Source organism: Ranitomeya imitator, chromosome 6 (genome assembly GCF_032444005.1).
Source record: "Ranitomeya imitator isolate aRanImi1 chromosome 6, aRanImi1.pri, whole genome shotgun sequence".
Lineage (NCBI taxonomy): Eukaryota > Metazoa > Chordata > Amphibia > Anura > Dendrobatidae > Ranitomeya > Ranitomeya imitator.
The window spans coordinates 570,364,303-570,389,382 of NC_091287.1; the positions used below are offsets into that span (position 1 = coordinate 570,364,303).

At 52.8% G+C, this 25,080-nt stretch overlaps 1 protein-coding gene across 3 annotated transcripts in view; it reads right to left on the bottom strand.

Moving 5' to 3' along the window:
- The window catches only part of MAF1 (MAF1 homolog, negative regulator of RNA polymerase III), an 89,172-nt gene that overhangs the window by 25,279 nt on the left and 38,813 nt on the right, over nt 1-25,080 (bottom strand). For all 3 annotated transcript variants that reach the window (XM_069732097.1, XM_069732100.1, XM_069732098.1), the window contains exons 3-6: nt 1,922-2,022; nt 684-812; nt 405-570; nt 176-297 (exon numbers count right to left, since the gene is read on the bottom strand). In XM_069732097.1, coding sequence (XP_069588198.1) covers nt 176-297; nt 405-570; nt 684-812; nt 1,922-2,004 — 500 coding nt within the window. In that variant the 5' untranslated portion in view covers nt 2,005-2,022. The remainder of the gene's footprint in view (nt 1-175; nt 298-404; nt 571-683; nt 813-1,921; nt 2,023-25,080) is intronic.

Here is a 25,080-nt window from a genome sequence, read left to right on the forward strand (position 1 = left end):
TACGGTTATGCGGATTTTTATTGTGAAGGCCTTGACAAAGGTCCAGGGATGGATAAATGTCGTCAGTCTTCGACACTGCAGACCTGACTTTACCCCAGCTGGGGTGCAGAGACTGGAGCAGGCAGCACGCAGGCGATCAGACCACCCGCCCATCGCCATTGTCAGCGCCTCATACCTGTAGATGTCACACTCCGACAGGCAGATCTCCTCATCCACAGCGTCCCACAGATCAGGCTTCAGGGAGGTGAAGTCTTCACCCAGAGCAGACACCAGGCTGCTATTCACAGCATTCACCACCTGAGGGCGACAGAGCAGCGGTCTCCGTGAGAATCGGCAGCTGTGCCATTGCACCTGGCCAGTCCCTCACCGAGGACACGACAGCCGCCAACACCTCCGATACTTACCCAGTTCAGACTAGGCTCCCGACTAAACTCATGACTCCGTGCTGCACTGAAGTCATAGTCTGGGCGAAAAGACTCATTCAGTGTGGCGATCAGATAAAACAGGGTCTTCCTACTGCACTTGTCGCTCAGCGGACCCTCCTCATCTCCGCCAAGACTCTTCCCCAGCCTGCAAGACACAAAGCAGAGATAACCTGAGAGCGGATCCCACCCATAAAGCTCGGACCACCCAAGAATAGCGGATACCGAGTACCGAAATATCAGCACCTCCAAACCAAGTACCTGCTGGGACTGACGCCGCCCGTCTGCGGAGGAGACAAGGCCTCCAAAACATGTGGCTGCCCATCCTGGCAAAACTGCTTGAACAAGTGCTTGTCGTCCCCGGCCATCTTACACGAGTAGCTCTCAATCCTGCAACACATAAGAAAGCTGTCAAGAGGGAGCGAGGAAAGGCCGGCCGGAGGAAGACCGAGGGCGCGAGGTGTGGCCGGCCAGAGGAAGGGAGGCAAAGAGGGCGCGAGGCGAGCCGGCCGGAGGAAGGGAGGCAAAGAGGGTGCAAGGCGAGCCGGCCGGAGGAAGGGAGGCAAAGAGGGTGCAAGGCGAGCCGGCCGGAGGAAGGGAGGCAAAGAGGGTGCAAGGCGAGCCGGCCGGAGGAGCAAGGAAAGGCCAGCCGGAGGAGCGAGGAAAGGCCGGCTGGAGGAAGACAGAGGGCGCGAGGCGTGGCCGGCCGGAGGAAGGGAGGCAAAGAGGGCGCGAGGCGTGGCCGGCCGGAGGAAGGGAGACAAAGAGGGCGCGAGGCGAGCCGGCCGGAGGAAGGGAGGCAAAGAGGGCGCGAGGCGAGCCGGCCGGAGGAGCGAGGAAAGGCCGGCCGGAGGAGCGAGGTAAAGCCGGCTGGAGGAAGACAGAGGGCGCGAGGCGTGGCCGGCCAGAGGAAGGGAGGCAAAGAGGGCGCGAGGCGTGGCCGGCCGGAGGAAGGCCGGCCGGAGGAGCGAGGTAAAGCCGGCTGGAGGAAGACAGAGGGCGCGAGGCGTCTCCGCCCGGAGGAAGGGAGGCAAAGAGGGCGCGAGGCGAGCCGGCCGGAGGAAGGGAGGCAAAGAGGGCGCTAGGCGAGCCAGCCGGAGGAAGGGACGCAAAGAGGGCGCAAGGCGAGCATGCCGGAGGCAGGAAGGAAGGTAAAGGGGGCATGAGGCGAGCCGGTTGGAGGAAGGGAGGCAAAGAGAGGGCGCAAGGTGAGCTGGCCAGAGGAAGGAAGGTAAAGAGGGCGCGAGGCGAGGCCAGCTGGAGGAAGGGAGGCAAAGAGAGGGCGCAAGGCGAGGCAGCCCAGAGGAAGGGAGGCAAAGAGGGCACGAGGAGAGGCCGGCTGGAAGGCAAGGCAGGCCTTAGGAAGGAAGACAGAGGGCGCGAGGCCGGCCAGACGAAAGGAGGCAAAGAGGGTGCGAAGCCTCATCCTACGCAGGGAGCCGGATGAGGCCGCCAGGGCACCCATGGCTCCTCCCTCCCTGGCTGCGCTGATCATTCACCTGCCGATCACATGCGAGTCTCCGGTCTCAGCACACAATTGGGAATTGACAGCTTCAAAGTGAGAATTCTCCAGAAGCTTCATTCCCACGAGAGGTGGAACCTGCAGAGCACAGAACCATGAAGATAATCGGGGAAAACAAACATAGTTACATAGTTATTAAGGTCGAAGGAAGACTACGAGTCCATCTAGTTCACCCCATAGCCTAACCTAACATGCCCTAACATGTTGATCCAGAGGAAGGCAAAAAAAACCCATGTGGCAAAGAGTAAGCTCCACATTGGGGAAAAAAATTCCTTCCCGACTCCACATACGGCAATCAGACTAGTTCCCTGGATCAACGCCCTATCAAGGAATCTAGTGTATATACCCTGTAACATCATACTTTTCCAGAAAGGCATCCAGTCCCCTCTTAAATTTAAGTAATGAATCACTCATTACAACCTAATACGGCAGAGAGTTCCATAGTCTCACTGCTCTTACAGTAAAGAATCCGCGTCTGTTGTTATGCTTTAACCTTTTTTCCTCCAAGCGCAGAGGATGCCCCCTTGTCCCTGTTTCAGGTCTATGATTAAAAAGATCATCAGAAAGGTCTTTGTACTGTCCCCTCATATATTTATACATTAACTTAAGATCACCCCTTAGTCTTCGTTTCTCCAAACTAAATAGCCCCAATATATGGAGGAGACCACTGACGTATGGGGGGGGGAGGATAAAATATGGAGGAGACCACTGACGTATGGGGGGGGGGGATAATATATGGAGGAGACCACTGACGTATGGGGGGGGGATAATATATGGAGGAGACCACTGACGTATGGGGGGGGGGGATAATATATGGAGGAGACGACTGACGTATGGGGGGGGAGGATAATATATGGAGGAGACGACTGACGTATGGGGGGGGAGGATAATATATGGAGGAGACCACTGACGTATGGGGGGGGAGGATAATATATGGAGGAGACCACTGACGTATGGGGGGGGGGAGGATAATATGTGGAGGAGACGACTGACGTATGGGGGGGGGGGGATAATATATGGAGGAGACCACTGACGTATGGGGGGGGGGATAATATATGGAGGAGACCACTGACGTATGGGGGGGGGGATAATATATGGAGGAGACCACTGACGTATGGGGGGGGAGGAAAATATATGGAGGAGACCACTGACGTATGGGGGGGGGGGAGGATAATATGTGGAGGAGACGACTGACGTATGGGGGGGGGGGATAATATATGGAGGAGACCACTGACGTATGGGGGGGGGGGGGAGGATAATATGTGGAGGAGACGACTGACGTATGGGGGGGGGGGGATAATATATGGAGGAGACCACTGACGTATGGAGGGGAGGGGATAATATATGGAGGAGACCACTGACGTATGGAGGGGAGGGGATAATATATGGAGGAGACCACTGACGTATGGAGGGGAGGGGATAATATATGGAGGAGACCACTGACGTATGGGGGGGGGGATAATATATGGAGGAGACCACTGACGTATGGGGGGGGGGGATAATATATGGAGGAGACCACTGACGTATGGGGGGGGGGATAATATATGGAGGAGACCACTGATGTATGGGAGGGGATAATATATGGAGGAGACCACTGACGTATGGGGGGGGGATAATATATGGAGGAGACCACTGACGTATGGGGGGGGGAGGATAATATATGGAGGAGACCACTGACGTATGGGGGGGAGGATAATATATGGAGGAGACCACTGACGTATGGGGGGGGAGGATAATATATGGAGGAGACCACTGACGTATGGGGGGGGAGGATAATATATGGAGGAGACCACTGACGTATGGAGGGGGGGGAGGATAATATATGGAGGAGACCACTGACGTATGGGGGGGGAGGATAATATATGGAGGAGACCACTGACGTATGGGGGGGGGGGGTGGATAATATATGGAGGAGACCACTGACGTATGGGGGGGGGAGGATAATATATGGAGGAGACCACTGACGTATGGGAGGGAGGATAATATATGGAGGAGACCACTGACGTATGGGGGGGGGGGATAATATATGGAGGAGACCACTGACGTATGGGGGGGGAGGATAATATATGGAGGAGACCACTGACGTATGGGGGGGGGGGGATAATATATGGAGGAGACCACTGACGTATGGGGGGGGAGGATAATATATGGAGGAGACCACTGACGTATGGGGGGGGGGATAATATATGGAGGAGACCACTGACGTATGGGGGGGGGGGATAATATATGGAGGAGACCACTGACGTATGGGGGGGGAGGATAATATATGGAGGAGACCACTGACGTATGGGGGGGGGGGAGGATAATATATGGAGGAGACCACTGACGTATGGGGGGGGGGGGAGGATAATATATGGAGGAGACCACTGACGTATGGGGGGGGGGAGGATAATATATGGAGGAGACGACTGACGTATGGGGGGGGGGATAATATATGGAGGAGACCACTGACGTATGGGGGGGGGGGGGGATAATATATGGAGGAGACCACTGACGTATGGGAGGGGATAATATATGGAGGAGACCACTGACGTATAGGGGGGGGAGGATAATATATGGAGGAGACCACTGACGTATGGGGGGGGAGGATAATATATGGAGGAGACCACTGACGTATAGGGGGGGGAGGATAATATATGGAGGAGACCACTGACGTATGGGGGGGGGGGGGGAGGATAATATATGGAGGAGACCACTGACGTATGGGGGGGAGGATAATATATGGAGGAGACCACTGACGTATGGGGGGGGGGAGGATAATATATGGAGGAGACCACTGACGTATGGGGGGGGGGGGGAGGATAATATATGGAGGAGACCACTGACGTATGGGGGGGGGGAGGATAATATATGGAGGAGACCACTGACGTATAGGGGGGGGAGGATAATATATGGAGGAGACCACTGACGTATGGGGGGGAGGATAATATATGGAGGAGACCACTGACGTATGGGGGGGGAGGGGATAATATATGGAGGAGACCACTGACGTATGGGGGGGGAGGGGATAATATATGGAGGAGACCACTGACGTATGGGGGGGGGAGGATAATATATGGAGGAGACCACTGACGTATGGGGGGGGAGGATAATATATGGAGGAGACCACTGACGTATGGGGGGGGGGGGAGGATAATATATGGAGGAGACCACTGACGTATGGGAGGGGATAATATATGGAGGAGACCACTGACGTATGGGGGGGGATAATATATGGAGGAGACCACTGACGTATGGGGGGGGGGGAGGATAATATATGGAGGAGACCACTGACGTATGGGAGGGGATAATATATGGAGGAGACCACTGACGTATGGGGGGGGGAGGATAATATATGGAGGAGACCACTGACGTATGGGGGGGGAGGATAATATATGGAGGAGACCACAGACGTATGGGGGGGGAGGATAATATATGGAGGAGACCACTGACGTATGGGGGGGGGGGGGAGGATAATATATGGAGGAGACCACTGACGTATGGGGGGAGGATAATATATGGAGGAGACCACTGACGTATGGGGGGGAGGGGATAATATATGGAGGAGACCACTGACGTATGGGGGGGGGAGGATAATATATGGAGGAGACCACTGACGTATGGGGGGGGGAGGATAATATATGGAGGAGACCACTGACGTATGGGGGGGGGGGAGGATAATATATGGAGGAGACCACTGACGTATGGGAGGGGATAATATATGGAGGAGACCACTGACGTATGGGGGGGATAATATATGGAGGAGACCACTGACGTATGGGGGGGGGGGGAGGATAATATATGGAGGAGACCACTGACGTATGGGAGGGGATAATATATGGAGGAGACCACTGACGTATGGGGGGGGAGGATAATATATGGAGGAGACCACTGGCGTATGGGGGGGGGGAGGATAATATATGGAGGAGACCACTGACGTATGGGGGGGGGGGGAGGATAATATATGGAGGAGACCACTGACGTATGGGGGGGGGGAGGATAATATATGGAGGAGACCACTGACGTATGGGGGGGAGGATAATATATGGAGGAGACCACTGACGTATGGGGGGGGGGGAGGATAATATATGGAGGAGACCACTGACGTATGGGGGGGATAATATATGGAGGAGACCACTGACGTATGGAGGGGGGGGATAATATATGGAGGAGACCACTGACGTATGGGGGGGGGATAATATATGGAGGAGACCACTGACGTATGGGGGGGGAGGATAATATATGGAGACCACTCACGTATGGGGGGGGGGGGAGGATAATATATGGAGGAGACCACTGACGTATGGGGGGAGGATAATATATGGAGGAGACCACTGACGTATGGGGGGGGAGGGGATAATATATGGAGGAGACCACTGACGTATGGGGGGGAGGATAATATATGGAGGAGACCACTGACGTATGGGAGGGGATAATATATGGAGGAGACCACTGACGTATGGGGGGGATAATATATGGAGGAGACCACTGACGTATGGGGGGGGGGGAGGATAATATATGGAGGAGACCACTGACGTATGGGAGGGGATAATATATGGAGGAGACCACTGACGTATGGGGGGGGGAGGATAATATATGGAGGAGACCACTGACGTATGGGGGGGGGGAGGATAATATATGGAGGAGACCACTGACGTATGGGGGGGGGGGAGGATAATATATGGAGGAGACCACTGACGTATGGGGGGGGGAGGATAATATATGGAGACCACTGACGTATGGGGGGGGGGAGGATAATATATGGAGGAGACCACTGACGTATGGGGGGGGATAATATATGGAGGAGACCACTGACGTATGGGGGGGATAATATATGGAGGAGACCACTGACGTATGGGGGGGATAATATATGGAGGAGACCACTGACGTATGGGGGGGATAATATATGGAGGAGACCACTGACGTATGGGGGGGGGATAATATATGGAGGAGACCACTGACGTATGGGGGGAGGATAATATATGGAGGAGACCACTGACGTATGGGGGGGGAGGGGATAATATATGGAGGAGACCACTGACGTATGGGGGGAGGGGATAATATATGGAGGAGACCACTGACGTATGGGGGGAGGATAATATATGGAGGAGACCACTGACGTATCGGAGGGGATAATATATGGAGGAGACCACTGACGTATGGGGGGAGGATAATATATGGAGGAGACCACTGACGTATGGGGGAGGATAATATATGGAGGAGACCACTGACGTATGGGGGGAGGGGATAATATATGGAGGAGACCACTGACGTATCGGAGGGGATAATATATGGAGGAGACCACTGACGTATGGGGGGGGAAAATAAATGGAGGAGACCACTGACGTATGGGGGGGGAGATAATATATGGAGGAGACCACTGACGTATGGGGGGGGATAATATATGGAGGAGACCACTGACGTATGGGGGGGGGGATAATATATGGAGGAGACCACTGACGTATGGGGGGCGGGGATAATACATGGAGGAGACCACTGACGTATGGGGGGGGATAATATATGGAGGAGACCACTGACGTATGGGGTAGGGGGATAATATATGGAGGAGACCACTGACGTATGGGGGGGGATAATATATGGAGGAGACCACTGACGTATGGGGTAGGGGGATAATATATGGAGGAGACCACTGACGTATGGGGGGAGGGGATAATACATGGAGGAGACCACTGACGTATGGGGGGAGGGGATAATACATGGAGGAGACCACTGACGTATGGGGGGGGGGATAATATATGGAGGAGACCACTGACGTATGGGGGGGGGGGATAATATATGGAGGAGACCACTGACGTATGGGGGGGGAGGAAAATATATGGAGGAGACCACTGACGTATGGGGGGGGGGGGAGGATAATATGTGGAGGAGACGACTGACGTATGGGGGGGGGGATAATATATGGAGGAGACCACTGACGTATGGGGGGGGGGGGGAGGATAATATGTGGAGGAGACGACTGACGTATGGGGGGGGGGGATAATATATGGAGGAGACCACTGACGTATGGAGGGGAGGGGATAATATATGGAGGAGACCACTGACGTATGGAGGGGAGGGGATAATATATGGAGGAGACCACTGACGTATGGAGGGGAGGGGATAATATATGGAGGAGACCACTGACGTATGGGGGGGGGGATAATATATGGAGGAGACCACTGACGTATGGGGGGGGGGGATAATATATGGAGGAGACCACTGACGTATGGGGGGGGGGGATAATATATGGAGGAGACCACTGATGTATGGGAGGGGATAATATATGGAGGAGACCACTGACGTATGGGGGGGGGATAATATATGGAGGAGACCACTGACGTATGGGGGGGGGAGGATAATATATGGAGGAGACCACTGACGTATGGGGGGGGAGGATAATATATGGAGGAGACCACTGACGTATGGGGGGGGAGGATAATATATGGAGGAGACCACTGACGTATGGGGGGGGAGGATAATATATGGAGGAGACCACTGACGTATGGAGGGGGGGGAGGATAATATATGGAGGAGACCACTGACGTATGGGGGGGGAGGATAATATATGGAGGAGACCACTGACGTATGGGGGGGGGGGGAGGATAATATATGGAGGAGACCACTGACGTATGGGGGGGGGAGGATAATATATGGAGGAGACCACTGACGTATGGGAGGGAGGATAATATATGGAGGAGACCACTGACGTATGGGGGGGGGGATAATATATGGAGGAGACCACTGACGTATGGGGGGGGAGGATAATATATGGAGGAGACCACTGACGTATGGGGGGGGGGGGGATAATATATGGAGGAGACCACTGACGTATGGGGGGGGGAGGATAATATATGGAGGAGACCACTGACGTATGGGGGGGGGGATAATATATGGAGGAGACCACTGACGTATGGGGGGGGGGGGATAATATATGGAGGAGACCACTGACGTATGGGGGGGGAGGATAATATATGGAGGAGACCACTGACGTATGGGGGGGGGGGAGGATAATATATGGAGGAGACCACTGACGTATGGGGGGGGGGGGAGGATAATATATGGAGGAGACCACTGACGTATGGGGGGGGGGAGGATAATATATGGAGGAGACGACTGACGTATGGGGGGGGGGATAATATATGGAGGAGACCACTGACGTATGGGGGGGGGGGGGATAATATATGGAGGAGACCACTGACGTATGGGAGGGGATAATATATGGAGGAGACCACTGACGTATAGAGGGGGGGGAGGATAATATATGGAGGAGACCACTGACGTATGGGGGGGGAGGATAATATATGGAGGAGACCACTGACGTATAGGGGGGGGAGGATAATATATGGAGGAGACCACTGACGTATGGGGGGGGGGGGGAGGATAATATATGGAGGAGACCACTGACGTATGGGGGGGGAGGATAATATATGGAGGAGACCACTGACGTATGGGGGGGGGGGAGGATAATATATGGAGGAGACCACTGACGTATGGGGGGGGGGGGAGGATAATATATGGAGGAGACCACTGACGTATGGGGGGGGGAGGATAATATATGGAGGAGACCACTGACGTATAGGGGGGGGGAGGATAATATATGGAGGAGACCACTGACGTATGGGGGGGAGGATAATATATGGAGGAGACCACTGACGTATGGGGGGGGGAGGGGATAATATATGGAGGAGACCACTGACGTATGGGGGGGGAGGGGATAATATATGGAGGAGACCACTGACGTATGGGGGGGGGGGAGGATAATATATGGAGGAGACTACTGACGTATGGGGGGGGAGGATAATATATGGAGGAGACCACTGACGTATGGGGGGGGGGGAGGATAATATATGGAGGAGACCACTGACGTATGGGAGGGGATAATATATGGAGGAGACCACTGACGTATGGGGGGGATAATATATGGAGGAGACCACTGACGTATGGGGGGGGGGGGAGGATAATATATGGAGGAGACCACTGACGTATGGGGGAGGGGATAATATATGGAGGAGACCACTGACGTATTGGGGGGGGGAGGATAATATATGGAGGAGACCACTGACGTATGGGGGGGGGAGGATAATATATGGAGGAGACCACAGACGTATGGGGGGGGAGGATAATATATGGAGGAGACCACTGACGTATGGGGGGGGGGGGGAGGATAATATATGGAGGAGACCACTGACGTATGGGGGGAGGATAATATATGGAGGAGACCACTGACGTATGGGGGGGGAGGGGATAATATATGGAGGAGACCACTGACGTATGGGGGGGGAGGATAATATATGGAGGAGACCACTGACGTATGGGGGGGGGAGGATAATATATGGAGGAGACCACTGACGTATGGGGGGGGGGGGAGGATAATATATGGAGGAGACCACTGACGTATGGGAGGGGATAATATATGGAGGAGACCACTGACGTATGGGGGGGATAATATATGGAGGAGACCACTGACGTATGGGGGGGGGGGGAGGATAATATATGGAGGAGACCACTGACGTATGGGAGGGGATAATATATGGAGGAGACCACTGACGTATGGGGGGGGAGGATAATATATGGAGGAGACCACTGGCGTATGGGGGGGGGGAGGATAATATATGGACGAGACCACTGACGTATGGGGGGGGGGGGAGGATAATATATGGAGGAGACCACTGACGTATGGGGGGGGGGAGGATAATATATGGAGGAGACCACTGACGTATGGGGGGGAGGATAATATATGGAGGAGACCACTGACGTATGGGGGGGGGGGAGGATAATATATGGAGGAGACCACTGACGTATGGGGGGGATAATATATGGAGGAGACCACTGACGTATGGGGGGGATAATATATGGAGGAGACCACTGACGTATGGGGGGGGGAGGATAATATATGGAGGAGACCACTGACGTATGGGGGGGGGGATAATATATGGAGGAGACCACTGACGTATGGGGGGGGAGGATAATATATGGAGAGACCACTCACGTATGGGGGGGGGGGGGAGGATAATATATGGAGGAGACCACTGACGTATGGGGGGGAGGATAATATATGGAGGAGACCACTGACGTATGGGGGGGGAGGGGATAATATATGGAGGAGACCACTGACGTATGGGGGGGAGGATAATATATGGAGGAGACCACTGACGTATGGGAGGGGATAATATATGGAGGAGACCACTGACGTATGGGGGGGATAATATATGGAGGAGACCACTGACGTATGGGGGGGGGGGAGGATAATATATGGAGGAGACCACTGACGTATGGGAGGGGATAATATATGGAGGAGACCACTGACGTATGGGGGGGGAGGATAATATATGGAGGAGACCACTGACGTATGGGGGGGGGGAGGATAATATATGGAGGAGACCACTGACGTATGGGGGGGGGGGAGGATAATATATGGAGGAGACCACTGACGTATGGGGGGGGAGGATAATATATGGAGACCACTGACGTATGGGGGGGGGGAGGATAATATATGGAGGAGACCACTGACGTATGGGGGGGGATAATATATGGAGGAGACCACTGACGTATGGGGGGGGATAATATATGGAGGAGACCACTGACGTATGGGGGGAGATAATATATGGAGGAGACCACTGACGTATGGGGGGGGGATAATATATGGAGGAGACCACTGACGTATGGGGGGGAGGATAATATATGGAGGAGACCACTGACGTATGGGGGGGAGGATAATATATGGAGGAGACCACTGACGTATGGGGGGGGAGGGGATAATATATGGAGGAGACCACTGACGTATGGGGGGAGGGGATAATATATGGAGGAGACCACTGACGTATGGGGGGAGGATAATATATGGAGGAGACCACTGACGTATCGGAGGGGATAATATATGGAGGAGACCACTGACGTATGGGGGGAGGATAATATATGGAGGAGACCACTGACGTATGGGGGAGGATAATATATGGAGGAGACCACTGACGTATGGGGGGAGGGGATAATATATGGAGGAGACCACTGACGTATCGGAGGGGAAAATAAATGGAGGAGACCACTGACGTATGGGGGGGGAGATAATATATGGAGGAGACCACTGACGTATGGGGGGGAGGATAATATATGGAGGAGACCACTGACGTATGGGGGGAGGGGATAATATATGGAGGAGACCACTGACGTATGGGGGGGGAAAATAAATGGAGGAGACCACTGACGTATGGGGGGGGGGATAATATATGGAGGAGACCACTGACGTATGGGGGGGGGATAATATATGGAGGAGACCACTGACGTATGGGGGGGGGGATAATATATGGAGGAGACCACTGACGTATGGGGGGCGGGGATAATACATGGAGGAGACCACTGACGTATGGGGGGGGATAATATATGGAGGAGACCACTGACGTATGGGGTAGGGGGATAATATATGGAGGAGACCACTGACGTATGGGGTAGGGGGATAATATATGGAGGAGACCACTGACGTATGGGGGGGGGGGGGGATAATATATGGAAGAGACCACTGACGTATGGGGGGGGATAATATATGGAGGAGACCACTGACGTATGGGAGAGGATAATATATGGAGGAGACCACTGACGTATGGGGGGAGGGGATAATATATGGAGGAGACCACTGACGTATGGGGGAGGGGGATAATATATGGAGGAGACCACTGACGTATGGAGGGGATAATATATGGAGGAGACCACTGACGTATGGGGGGAGGATAATATATGGAGGAGACCACTGACGTATGGAGGGGATAATATATGGAGGAGACCACTGACGTATGGGGGGGGGGATAATATATGGAGGAGACCACTGACGTATGGCAGGGGGGGATAATATATGGAGTAGACCACTGACGTATGGGGGGGGGATAATATATGGAGGAGACCACTGACGTATGGGGGGAGGGGATAATACATGGAGGAGACCACTGACGTATGGGGGGGGGGATAATATATGGAGGAGACCACTGACGTATGGGGTAGGGGGATAATATATGGAGGAGACCACTGACGTATGGGGGGAGGATAATATATGGAGGAGACCACTGACGTATTGGGGGGGATAATATATGGAGGAGACCACTGATGTATGGGGGGGGGGATAATATATGGAGGAGACCACTGACGTATGGGGGAGGATAATATATGGAGGAGACCACTGACGTATTGGGGGGGATAATATATGGAGGAGACCACTGATGTATGGGGGGGGGGGATAATATATGGAGGAGCCACTGATGTATGGGGGGGGGGGATAATATATGGAGGAGACCACTGACGTATGGGGGGGGGGATAATATATGGAGGAGACCACTGACGTATGGGGGGGGGGATAATATATGGAGGAGACCACTGACGTATGGAGGGGATAATATATGGAGGAGACCACTGACGTATGGGGGGGAGGATAATATATGGAGGAGACCACTGACGTATGGGGGGAGGATAATATATGGAGGAGACCACTGACGTATGGGGGGAGGATAATATATGGAGGAGACCACTGACGTATGGGGGGGGGATAATATATGGAGGAGACCACTGACGTATGGGGGGATAATATATGGAGGAGACCACTGACGTATGGGGTAGGGGGATAATATATGGAGGAGACCACTGACATATGGGGGGAGGGGATAATATATGGAGGAGACCACTGACGTATGGGGGGAGGATAATATATGGAGGAGACCACTGAAGTATGGGGGGAGGATAATATATGGAGGAGACCACTGACGTATGGGGGGGGATAATATATGGAGGAGATCACTGACGTATGGGGGGATAATATATGGAGGAGACCACTGACGTATGGGGTAGGGGGATAATATATGGAGGAGACCACTGACATATGGGGGGGGGGATAATATATGGAGGAGACCACTGACGTATGGAGGGGATAATATATGGAGGAGACCACTGACGTATGGGGGAAAGGGATAATATATGGAGGAGACCACTGACGTATGGGGGAAAGGGATAATATATGGAGGAGACCACTGACGTATGGGGGGAGGATAATATATGGAGGAGACCACTGACGTATGGGGGGAGGGGATAATATATGGAGGAGACCACTGACGTATGGGGGGGGATAATATATGGAGAAGACCACTGACGTATGGGGTAGGGGGATAATATATGGAGGAGACCACTGACGTATGGGGGGGGAGGGGATAATATATGGAGGAGACCACTGACGTATGGGGGGGGGGGGGGGGAGGATAATATATGGAGGAGACCACTGACGTATGGAGGGGATAATATATGGAGGAGACCACTGACGTATGGAGGGGATAATATATGGAGGAGACCACTGACGTATGGGGGGAGGATAATATATGGAGGAGACCACTGACGTATGGGGGAGGATAATATATGGAGGAGACCACTGACGTATGGGGGGGGGGGATAATATATGGAGGAGACCACTGACGTATGGGGGGAGGGGATAATATATGGAGGAGACCACTGATGTATGGAGGGGATAATATATGGAGGAGACCACTGACGTATGGGGGGGGATAATATATGGAGGAGACCACTGACGTATGGGGGGAGGATAATATATGGAGGAGACCACTGACGTATGGGGGGAGGATAATATATGGAGGAGACCACTGACGTATGGGGGGGAGGATAATATATGGAGGAGACCACTGACGTATGGGGGGGAGGATAATATGTGGAGGAGACCACTGACGTATGGGAGGGGATAATATATGGAGGAGACCACTGACGTATGGGGGGGGGGGGGGAGGATAATATATGGAGGAGACCACTAACGTATGGGGGGAGGGGATAATATATGGAGGAGACCACTGACGTACGGGGGGGGATAATATATGGAGGAGACCACTGACGTATGGGGTAGGGGGATAATATATGGAGGAGACCACTGACGTATGGGGTGGGGGATAATATATGGAGGAGACCACTGACGTATGGGGTGGGGGATAATATATGGAGGAGACCACTGACGTATGGGGGAGGGGATAATATATGGAGGAGACCACTGACGTATGGGGGAGGGGATAATATATGGAGGAGACCACTGACGTATGGGGTAGGGGGATAATATATGGAGGAGACCACTGACGTATGGGGGGTGGATAATATATGGAGGAGACCACTGACGTATGGGGGGAGGGGATAATATATGGAGGAGACCACTGACGTATGGGGGGGAGGATAATATATGCAGGAGACCACTGACGTATGGGGGGGGGGGATAATATATGGAGGAGACCACTGACGTATGGGGGGAGGATAATATATGCAGGAGACCACTGACGTATGGGGGGAGGATAATATATGGAGGAGACCACTGACATATGGGGGGGGGAGGATAATATATGCAGGAGACCACTGACGTATGGGGGGGGGGATAATATATGGAGGAGACCACTGACGTATGGGGGGGAGGATAATATATGCAGGAGACCACTGACGTATGGGGGGGGGATAATATATGGAGGAGACCACTGACGTATGGGGGGAGGATAATATATGGAGGAGACCACTGACGTATGGGGGGAGGATAATATATGGAGGAGACCACTGACGTATGGGGGGGGGGAGGATAATATATGGAGGAGACCACTGACGTATGGGAGGGGATAATATATGGAGGAGACCACTGACGTATGGGGGGGATAATATATGGAGGAGACCACTGACGTATGGGGGGGGGGGGGAGGATAATATATGGAGGAGACCACTGACGTATGGGAGGGGATAATATATGGAGGAGACCACTGACGTATGGGGGGGGGGAGGATAATATATGGAGGAGACCACTGACGTATGGGGGGGGGGGGGGAGGATAATATATGGAGGAGACCACTGACGTATGGGGGGAGGATAATATATGGAGGAGACCACTGACGTATGGGGGGGGATAATATATGGAGGAGACCACTGACGTATGGGGGGGATAATATATGGAGGAGACCACTGACGTATGGGGGGGATAATATATGGAGGAGACCACTGACGTATGGGGGGGATAATATATGGAGGAGACCACTGACGTATGGGGGGGATAATATATGGAGGAGACCACTGACGTATGGAGGGGGGGGATAATATATGGAGGAGACCACTGACGTATGGGGGGGGGATAATATATGGAGGAGACCACTGACGTATGGGGGGGAGGGGATAATATATGGAGGAGACCACTGACGTATGGGGGGGGAGGATAATATATGGAGGAGACCACTGACGTATGGGGGGGGGAGGATAATATATGGAGACCACTGACGTATGGGGGGGGGGGAGGATAATATATGGAGGAGACCACTGACGTATGGGGGGGGGGGAGGATAATATATGGAGGAGACCACTGACGTATGGGAGGGGATAATATATGGAGGAGACCACTGACGTATGGGGGGGGATAATATATGGAGGAGACCACTGACGTATGGGGGGGGGGGAGGATAATATATGGAGGAGACCACTGACGTATGGGAGGGGATAATATATGGAGGAGACCACTGACGTATGGGGGGGGGAGGATAATATATGGAGGAGACCACTGGCGTATGGGGGGGGGAGGATAATATATGGAGGAGACCACTGACGTATGGGGGGGGGGGGGAGGATAATATATGGAGGAGACCACTGACGTATGGGGGGGGGGGGAGGATAATATATGGAGGAGACCACTGACGTATGGGGGGGAGGATAATATATGGAGGAGACCACTGACGTATGGGGGGAGGATAATATATGGAGGAGACCACTGACGTATGGGGGGGGATAATATATGGAGGAGACCACTGACGTATGGGGGGGATAATATATGGAGGAGACCACTGACGTATGGGGGGGATAATATATGGAGGAGACCACTGACGTATGGGGGGGATAATATATGGAGGAGACCACTGACGTATGGGGGGGATAATATATGGAGGAGACCACTGACGTATGGAGGGGGGGGATAATATATGGAGGAGACCACTGACGTATGGGGGGGGATAATATATGGAGGAGACCACTGACGTATGGGGGGGGAGGATAATATATGGAGGAGACCACTCACGTATGGGGGGGGGGGGAGGATAATATATGGAGGAGACCACTGACGTATGGGGGGGGGGGGAGGATAATATATGGAGGAGACCACTGACGTATGGGGGGAGGATAATATATGGAGGAGACCACTGACGTATGGGGGGGGAGGGGATAATATATGGAGGAGACCACTGACGTATGGGGGGGGAGGATAATATATGGAGGAGACCACTGACGTATGGGAGGGGATAATATATGGAGGAGACCACTGACGTATGGGGGGCATAATATATGGAGGAGACCACTGACGTATGGGGGGGGGGGAGGATAATATATGGAGGAGACCACTGACGTATGGGAGGGGATAATATATGGAGGAGACCACTGACGTATGGGGGGGGAGGATAATATATGGAGGAGACCACTGACGTATGGGGGGGGGGGGGAGGATAATATATGGAGGAGACCACTGACGTATGGGGGGGGGGGGGGAGGATAATATATGGAGGAGACCACTGACGTATGGGGGGGGAGGATAATATATGGAGGAGACCACTGACGTATGGGGGGGGGGAGGATAATATATGGAGGAGACCACTGACGTATGGGGGGGGATAATATATGGAGGAGACCACTGACGTATGGGGGGGATAATATATGGAGGAGACCACTGACGTATGGGGGGGATAATATATGGAGGAGACCACTGACGTATGGGGGGGATAATATATGGAGGAGACCACTGACGTATGGGGGGGGGGATAATATATGCAGGAGACCACTGACGTATGGGAGGGGATAATATATGGAGGAGACCACTGACGTATGGGAGGGGATAATATATGGAGGAGACCACTGACGTATGGGGGGGGAGGATAATATATGGAGGAGACCACTGACGTATGGGGGGGGGGGAGGATAATATATGGAGGAGACCACTGACGTATGGGGGGGGGGGGGAGGATAATATATGGAGGAGACCACTGACGTATGGGGGGGGAGGATAATATATGGAGGAGACCACTGACGTATGGGGGGGGGGGGAGGATAATATATGGAGGAGACCACTGACGTATGGGGGGGGATAATATATGGAGGAGACCACTGACGTATGGGGGGGATAATATATGGGGGAGACCACTGACGTATGGGGGGGATAATATATGGAGGAGACCAATGACGTATGGGGGGGATAATATATGGAGGAGACCACTGACGTATGGGGGGGGGATAATATATGGAGGAGACCACTGACGTATGGGGGGAGGATAATATATGGAGGAGACCACTGACGTATGGGGGGGGAGGGGATAATATATGGAGGAGACCACTGACGTATGGGGGGAGGGGATAATATATGGAGGAGACCACTGACGTATGGGGGGAGGATAATATATGGAGGAGACCACTGACGTATGGGGGGGATAATATATGGAGGAGACCACTGACGTATGGGGGGAGGATAATATATGGAGGAGACCACTGACGTATGGGGGAGGATAATATATGGAGGAGACCACTGACGTATGGGGGGGGAAAATAAATGGAGGAGACCACTGACGTATGGGGGGAGGGGATAATATATGGAGGAGACCACTGACGTATGGGGGGAGGGGATAATATATGGAGGAGACCACTGACGTATGGGGGGAGAATAATATATGGAGGAGACCACTGACGTATCGGAGGGGATAATATATGGAGGAGACCACTGACGTATGGGGGGAGGATAATATATGGAGGAGACCACTGACGTATGGGGGAGGATAATATATGGAGGAGACCACTGACGTATGGGGGGAGGGGATAATATATGGAGGAGACCACTGACGTATCGGAGGGGATAATATATGGAGGAGACCACTGACGTATGGGGGGGGAAAATAAATGGAGGAGACCACAGACGTATGGGGGGGGGGGATAATATATGGAGGAGACCACTGACGTATGGCAGGGGGGGATAATATATGGAGGAGACCACTGACGTATGGGGGGGGGAGATAATATATGGAGGAGACCACTGACGTATGGGGGGGGATAATATATGGAGGAGACCACTGACGTATGGGGGGGGGGGATAATATATGGAGGAGACCACTGACGTATGGGGGGAGGGGATAATACATGGAGGAGACCACTGACGTATGGGGGGGGGATAATATATGGAGGAGACCACTGACGTATGGGGTAGGGGGATAATATATGGAGGAGACCACTGACGTATGGGGGGGGATAATATATGGAGGAGACCACTGACGTATGGGGTAGGGGGATAATATATGGAGGAGACCACTGACGTATGGGGGGGGGGATAATATATGGAAGAGACCACTGACGTATGGGGGGGGATAATATATGGAGGAGACCACTGACGTATGGGAGAGGATAATATATGGAGGAGACCACTGACGTATGGGGGGAGGGGATAATATATGGAGGAGACCACTGACGTATGGGGGAGGGGGATAATATATGGAGGAGACCACTGACGTATGGAGGGGATAATATATGGAGGAGACCACTGACGTATGGGGGGAGGATAATATATGGAGGAGACCACTGACGTATGGAGGGGATAATATATGGAGGAGACCACTGACGTATGGGGGGGGGGGGGATAATATATGGAGGAGACCACTGACGTATGGCAGGGGGGGATAATATATGGAGTAGACCACTGACGTATGGGGGGGGGGATAATATATGGAGGAGACCACTGACGTATGGGGGGAGGGGATAATACATGGAGGAGACCACTGACGTATGGGGGGGGATAATATATGGAGGAGACCACTGACGTATGGGGTAGGGGGATAATATATGGAGGAGACCACTGACGTATTGGGGGGGATAATATATGGAGGAGACCACTGATGTATGGGGGGAGGGGATAATACATGGAGGAGACCACTGACGTATGGGGGGGGGGATAATATATGGAGGAGACCACTGACGTATGGGGTAGGGGGATAATATATGGAGGAGACCACTGACGTATGGGGGGAGGATAATATATGGAGGAGACCACTGACGTATTGGGGGGGATAATATATGCAGGAGACCACTGATGTATGGGGGGGGGGATAATATATGGAGGAGACCACTGACGTATGGGGGAGGATAATATATGGAGGAGACCACTGACGTATTGGGGGGGATAATATATGGAGGAGACCACTGATGTATGGGGGGGGGGGATAATATATGGAGGAGCCACTGATGTATGGGGGGGGGGGATAATATATGGAGGAGACCACTGACGTATGGGGGGGGGATAATATATGGAGGAGACCACTGATGTATGGGGGGGGGGGGGATAATATATGGAGGAGACCACTGACGTATGGAGGGGATAATATATGGAGGAGACCACTGACGTATGGGGGGGAGGATAATATATGGAGGAGACCACTGACGTATGGGGGGAGGATAATATATGGAGGAGACCACTGACGTATCGGAGGGGATAATATATGGAGGAGACCACTGACGTATGGGGGGAGGATAATATATGGAGGAGACCACTGACGTATGGGGGAGGATAATATATGGAGGAGACCACTGACGTATGGGGGGAGGGGATAATATATGGAGGAGACCACTGACGTATCGGAGGGGATAATATATGGAGGAGACCACTGACGTATGGGGGGGGAAAATAAATGGAGGAGACCACAGACGTATGGGGGGGGGGGGGGATAATATATGGAGGAGACCACTGACGTATGGCAGGGGGGGATAATATATGGAGGAGACCACTGACGTATGGGGGGGGGGGAGATAATATATGGAGGAGACCACTGACGTATGGGGGGGGATAATATATGGAGGAGACCACTGACGTATGGGGGGGGGGGATAATATATGGAGGAGACCACTGACGTATGGGGGGAGGGGATAATACATGGAGGAGACCACTGACGTATGGGGGGGGGATAATATATGGAGGAGACCACTGACGTATGGGGTAGGGGGATAATATATGGAGGAGACCACTGACGTATGGGGGGGGATAATATATGGAGGAGACCACTGACGTATGGGGTAGGGGGATAATATATGGAGGAGACCACTGACGTATGGGGGGGGGGGATAATATATGGAAGAGACCACTGACGTATGGGGGGGGATAATATATGGAGGAGACCACTGACGTATGGGAGAGGATAATATATGGAGGAGACCACTGACGTATGGGGGGAGGGGATAATATATGGAGGAGACCACTGACGTATGGGGGAGGGGGATAATATATGGAGGAGACCACTGACGTATGGAGGGGATAATATATGGAGGAGACCACTGACGTATGGGGGGAGGATAATATATGGAGGAGACCACTGACGTATGGAGGGGATAATATATGGAGGAGACCACTGACGTATGGGGGGGGGGATAATATATGGAGGAGACCACTGACGTATGGCAGGGGGGGATAATATATGGAGTAGACCACTGACGTATGGGGGGGGATAATATATGGAGGAGACCACTGACGTATGGGGGGAGGGGATAATACATGGAGGAGACCACTGACGTATGGGGGGGGATAATATATGGAGGAGACCACTGACGTATGGGGTAGGGGGATAATATATGGAGGAGACCACTGACGTATTGGGGGGGATAATATATGGAGGAGACCACTGATGTATGGGGGGAGGGGATAATACATGGAGGAGACCACTGACGTATGGGGGGGGGGGATAATATATGGAGGAGACTACTGACGTATGGGGTAGGGGGATAATATATGGAGGAGACCACTGACGTATGGGGGGAGGATAATATATGGAGGAGACCACTGACGTATTGGGGGGGATAATATATGCAGGAGACCACTGATGTATGGGGGGGGGATAATATATGGAGGAGACCACTGACGTATGGGGGAGGATAATATATGGAGGAGACCACTGACGTATTGGGGGGGATAATATATGGAGGAGACCACTGATGTATGGGGGGGGGGGATAATATATGGAGGAGCCACTGATGTATGGGGGGGGGGGATAATATATGGAGGAGACCACTGACGTATGGGGGGGGGATAATATATGGAGGAGACCACTGATGTATGGGGGGGGGGATAATATATGGAGGAGACCACTGACGTATGGAGGGGATAATATATGGAGGAGACCACTGACGTATGGGGGGGAGGATAATATATGGAGGAGACCACTGACGTATGGGGGGAGGATAATATATGGAGGAGACCACTGACGTATGGGGGGAGGATAATATATGGAGGAGACCACTGACGTATGGGGGGAGGATAATATATGGAGGAGACCACTGACGTATGGGGGGGGATAATATATGGAGGAGACCACTGACGTATGGGGGGATAATATATGGAGGAGACCACTGACGTATGGGGTAGGGGGATAATATATGGAGGAAACCACTGACATATGGGGGGAGGGGATAATATAAGGAGGAGACCACTGACGTATGGGGGGAGGATAATATACGGAGGAGACCACTGACGTATGGGGGGAGGATAATATATGGAGGAGACCACTGACGTATGGGGGGGGATAATATATGGAGGAGACCACTGACGTATGGGGGGATAATATATGGAGGAGACCACTGACGTATGGGGGGATAATATATGGAGGAGACCACTGACGTATGGGGTAGGGGGATAATATATGGAGGAGACCACTGACATATGGGGGGGGGGATAATATATGGAGGAGACCACTGACGTATGGAGGGGATAATATATGGAGGAGACCACTGACGTATGGAGGGGATAATATATGGAGGAGACCACTGACGTATGGGGGAAAGGGATAATATATGGAGGAGACCACTGACGTATGGGGGAAAGGGATAATATATGGAGGAGACCACTGACGTATGGGGGGAGGATAATATATGGAGGAGACCACTGACGTATGGGGGGAGGGGATAATATATGGAGGAGACCACTGACGTATGGGGGGGGATAATATATGGAGAAGACCACTGACGTATGGGGGGGGAGGATAATATATGGAGGAGACCACTGACGTATGGGGGGGGGAGGATAATATATGGAGGAGACCACAGACGTATGGGGGGGGGAGGATAATATATGGAGGAGACCACTGACGTATGGGGGGGGGGGGGGGAGGATAATATATGGAGGAGACCACTGACGTATGGGGGGAGGATAATATATGGAGGAGACCACTGACGTATGGGGGGGAGGGGATAATATATGGAGGAGACCACTGACGTATGGGGGGGGAGGATAATATATGGAGGAGACCACTGATGTATGGGGGGGGAGGATAATATATGGAGGAGACCACTGACGTATGGGGGGGGGGGGAGGATAATATATGGAGGAGACCACTGACGTATGGGAGGGGATAATATATGGAGGAGACCACTGACGTATGGGGGGGATAATATATGGAGGAGACCACTGACGTATGGGGGGGGGGGAGGATAATATATGGAGGAGACCACTGACGTATGGGGGGAGGATAATATATGGAGGAGACCACTGACGTATGGGGGGGGATAATATATGGAGGAGACCACTGACGTATGGGGGGGATAATATATGGAGGAGACCACTGACGTATGGGGGGGATAATATATGGAGGAGACCACTGACGTATGGGGGGGATAATATATGGAGGAGACCACTGACGTATGGGGGGGATAATATATGGAGGAGACCACTGACGTATGGGGGGGATAATATATGGAGGAGACCACTGACGTATGGAGGGGGGGGATAATATATGGAGGAGACCACTGACGTATGGGGGGGGGATAATATATGGAGGAGACCACTGACGTATGGGGGGGGAGGATAATATATGGAGGAGACCACTCACGTATGGGGGGGGGGGGAGGATAATATATGGAGGAGACCACTGACGTATGGGGGGAGGATAATATATGGAGGAGACCACTGACGTATGGGGGGGGAGGGGATAATATATGGAGGAGACCACTGACGTATGGGGGGGGAGGATAATATATGGAGGAGACCACTGACGTATGGGAGGGGATAATATATGGAGGAGACCACTGACGTATGGGGGGGATAATATATGGAGGAGACCACTGACGTATGGGGGGGGGGGGAGGATAATATATGGAGGAGACCACTGACGTATGGGAGGGGATAATATATGGAGGAGACCACTGACGTATGGGGGGGGAGGATAATATATGGAGGAGACCACTGACGTATGGGGGGGGGGGAGGATAATATATGGAGGAGACCACTGACGTATGGGGGGGATAATATATGGAGGAGACCACTGACGTATGGGGGGGATAATATATGGAGGAGACCACTGACGTATGGGGGGGGGATAATATATGGAGGAGACCACTGACGTATGGGGGGAGGATAATATATGGAGGAGACCACTGACGTATGGGGGGGGAGGGGATAATATATGGAGGAGACCACTGACGTATGGGGGGAGGGGATAATATATGGAGGAGACCACTGACGTATGGGGGGAGGATAATATATGGAGGAGACCACTGACGTATCGGAGGGGATAATATATGGAGGAGACCACTGACGTATGGGGGGAGGATAATATATGGAGGAGACCACTGACGTATGGGGGAGGATAATATATGGAGGAGACCACTGACGTATGGGGGGAGGGGATAATATATGGAGGAGACCACTGACGTATCGGAGGGGATAATATATGGAGGAGACCACTGACGTATGGGGGGGGAAAATAAATGGAGGAGACCACAGACGTATGGGGGGGGGGGGGATAATATATGGAGGAGACCACTGACGTATGGCAGGGGGGGATAATATATGGAGAAGACCACTGACGTATGGGGGGGGAGATAATATATGGAGGAGACCACTGACGTATGGGGGGGGATAATATATGGAGGAGACCACTGACGTATGGGGGGGGGGGAGATAATATATGGAGGAGACCACTGACGTATGGGGGGAGGGGATAATACATGGAGGAGACCACTGACGTATGGGGGGGGATAATATATGGAGGAGACCACTGACGTATGGGGTAGGGGGATAATATATGGAGGAGACCACTGACGTATGGGGGGGGATAATATATGGAGGAGACCACTGACGTATGGGGTAGGGGGATAATATATGGAGGAGAC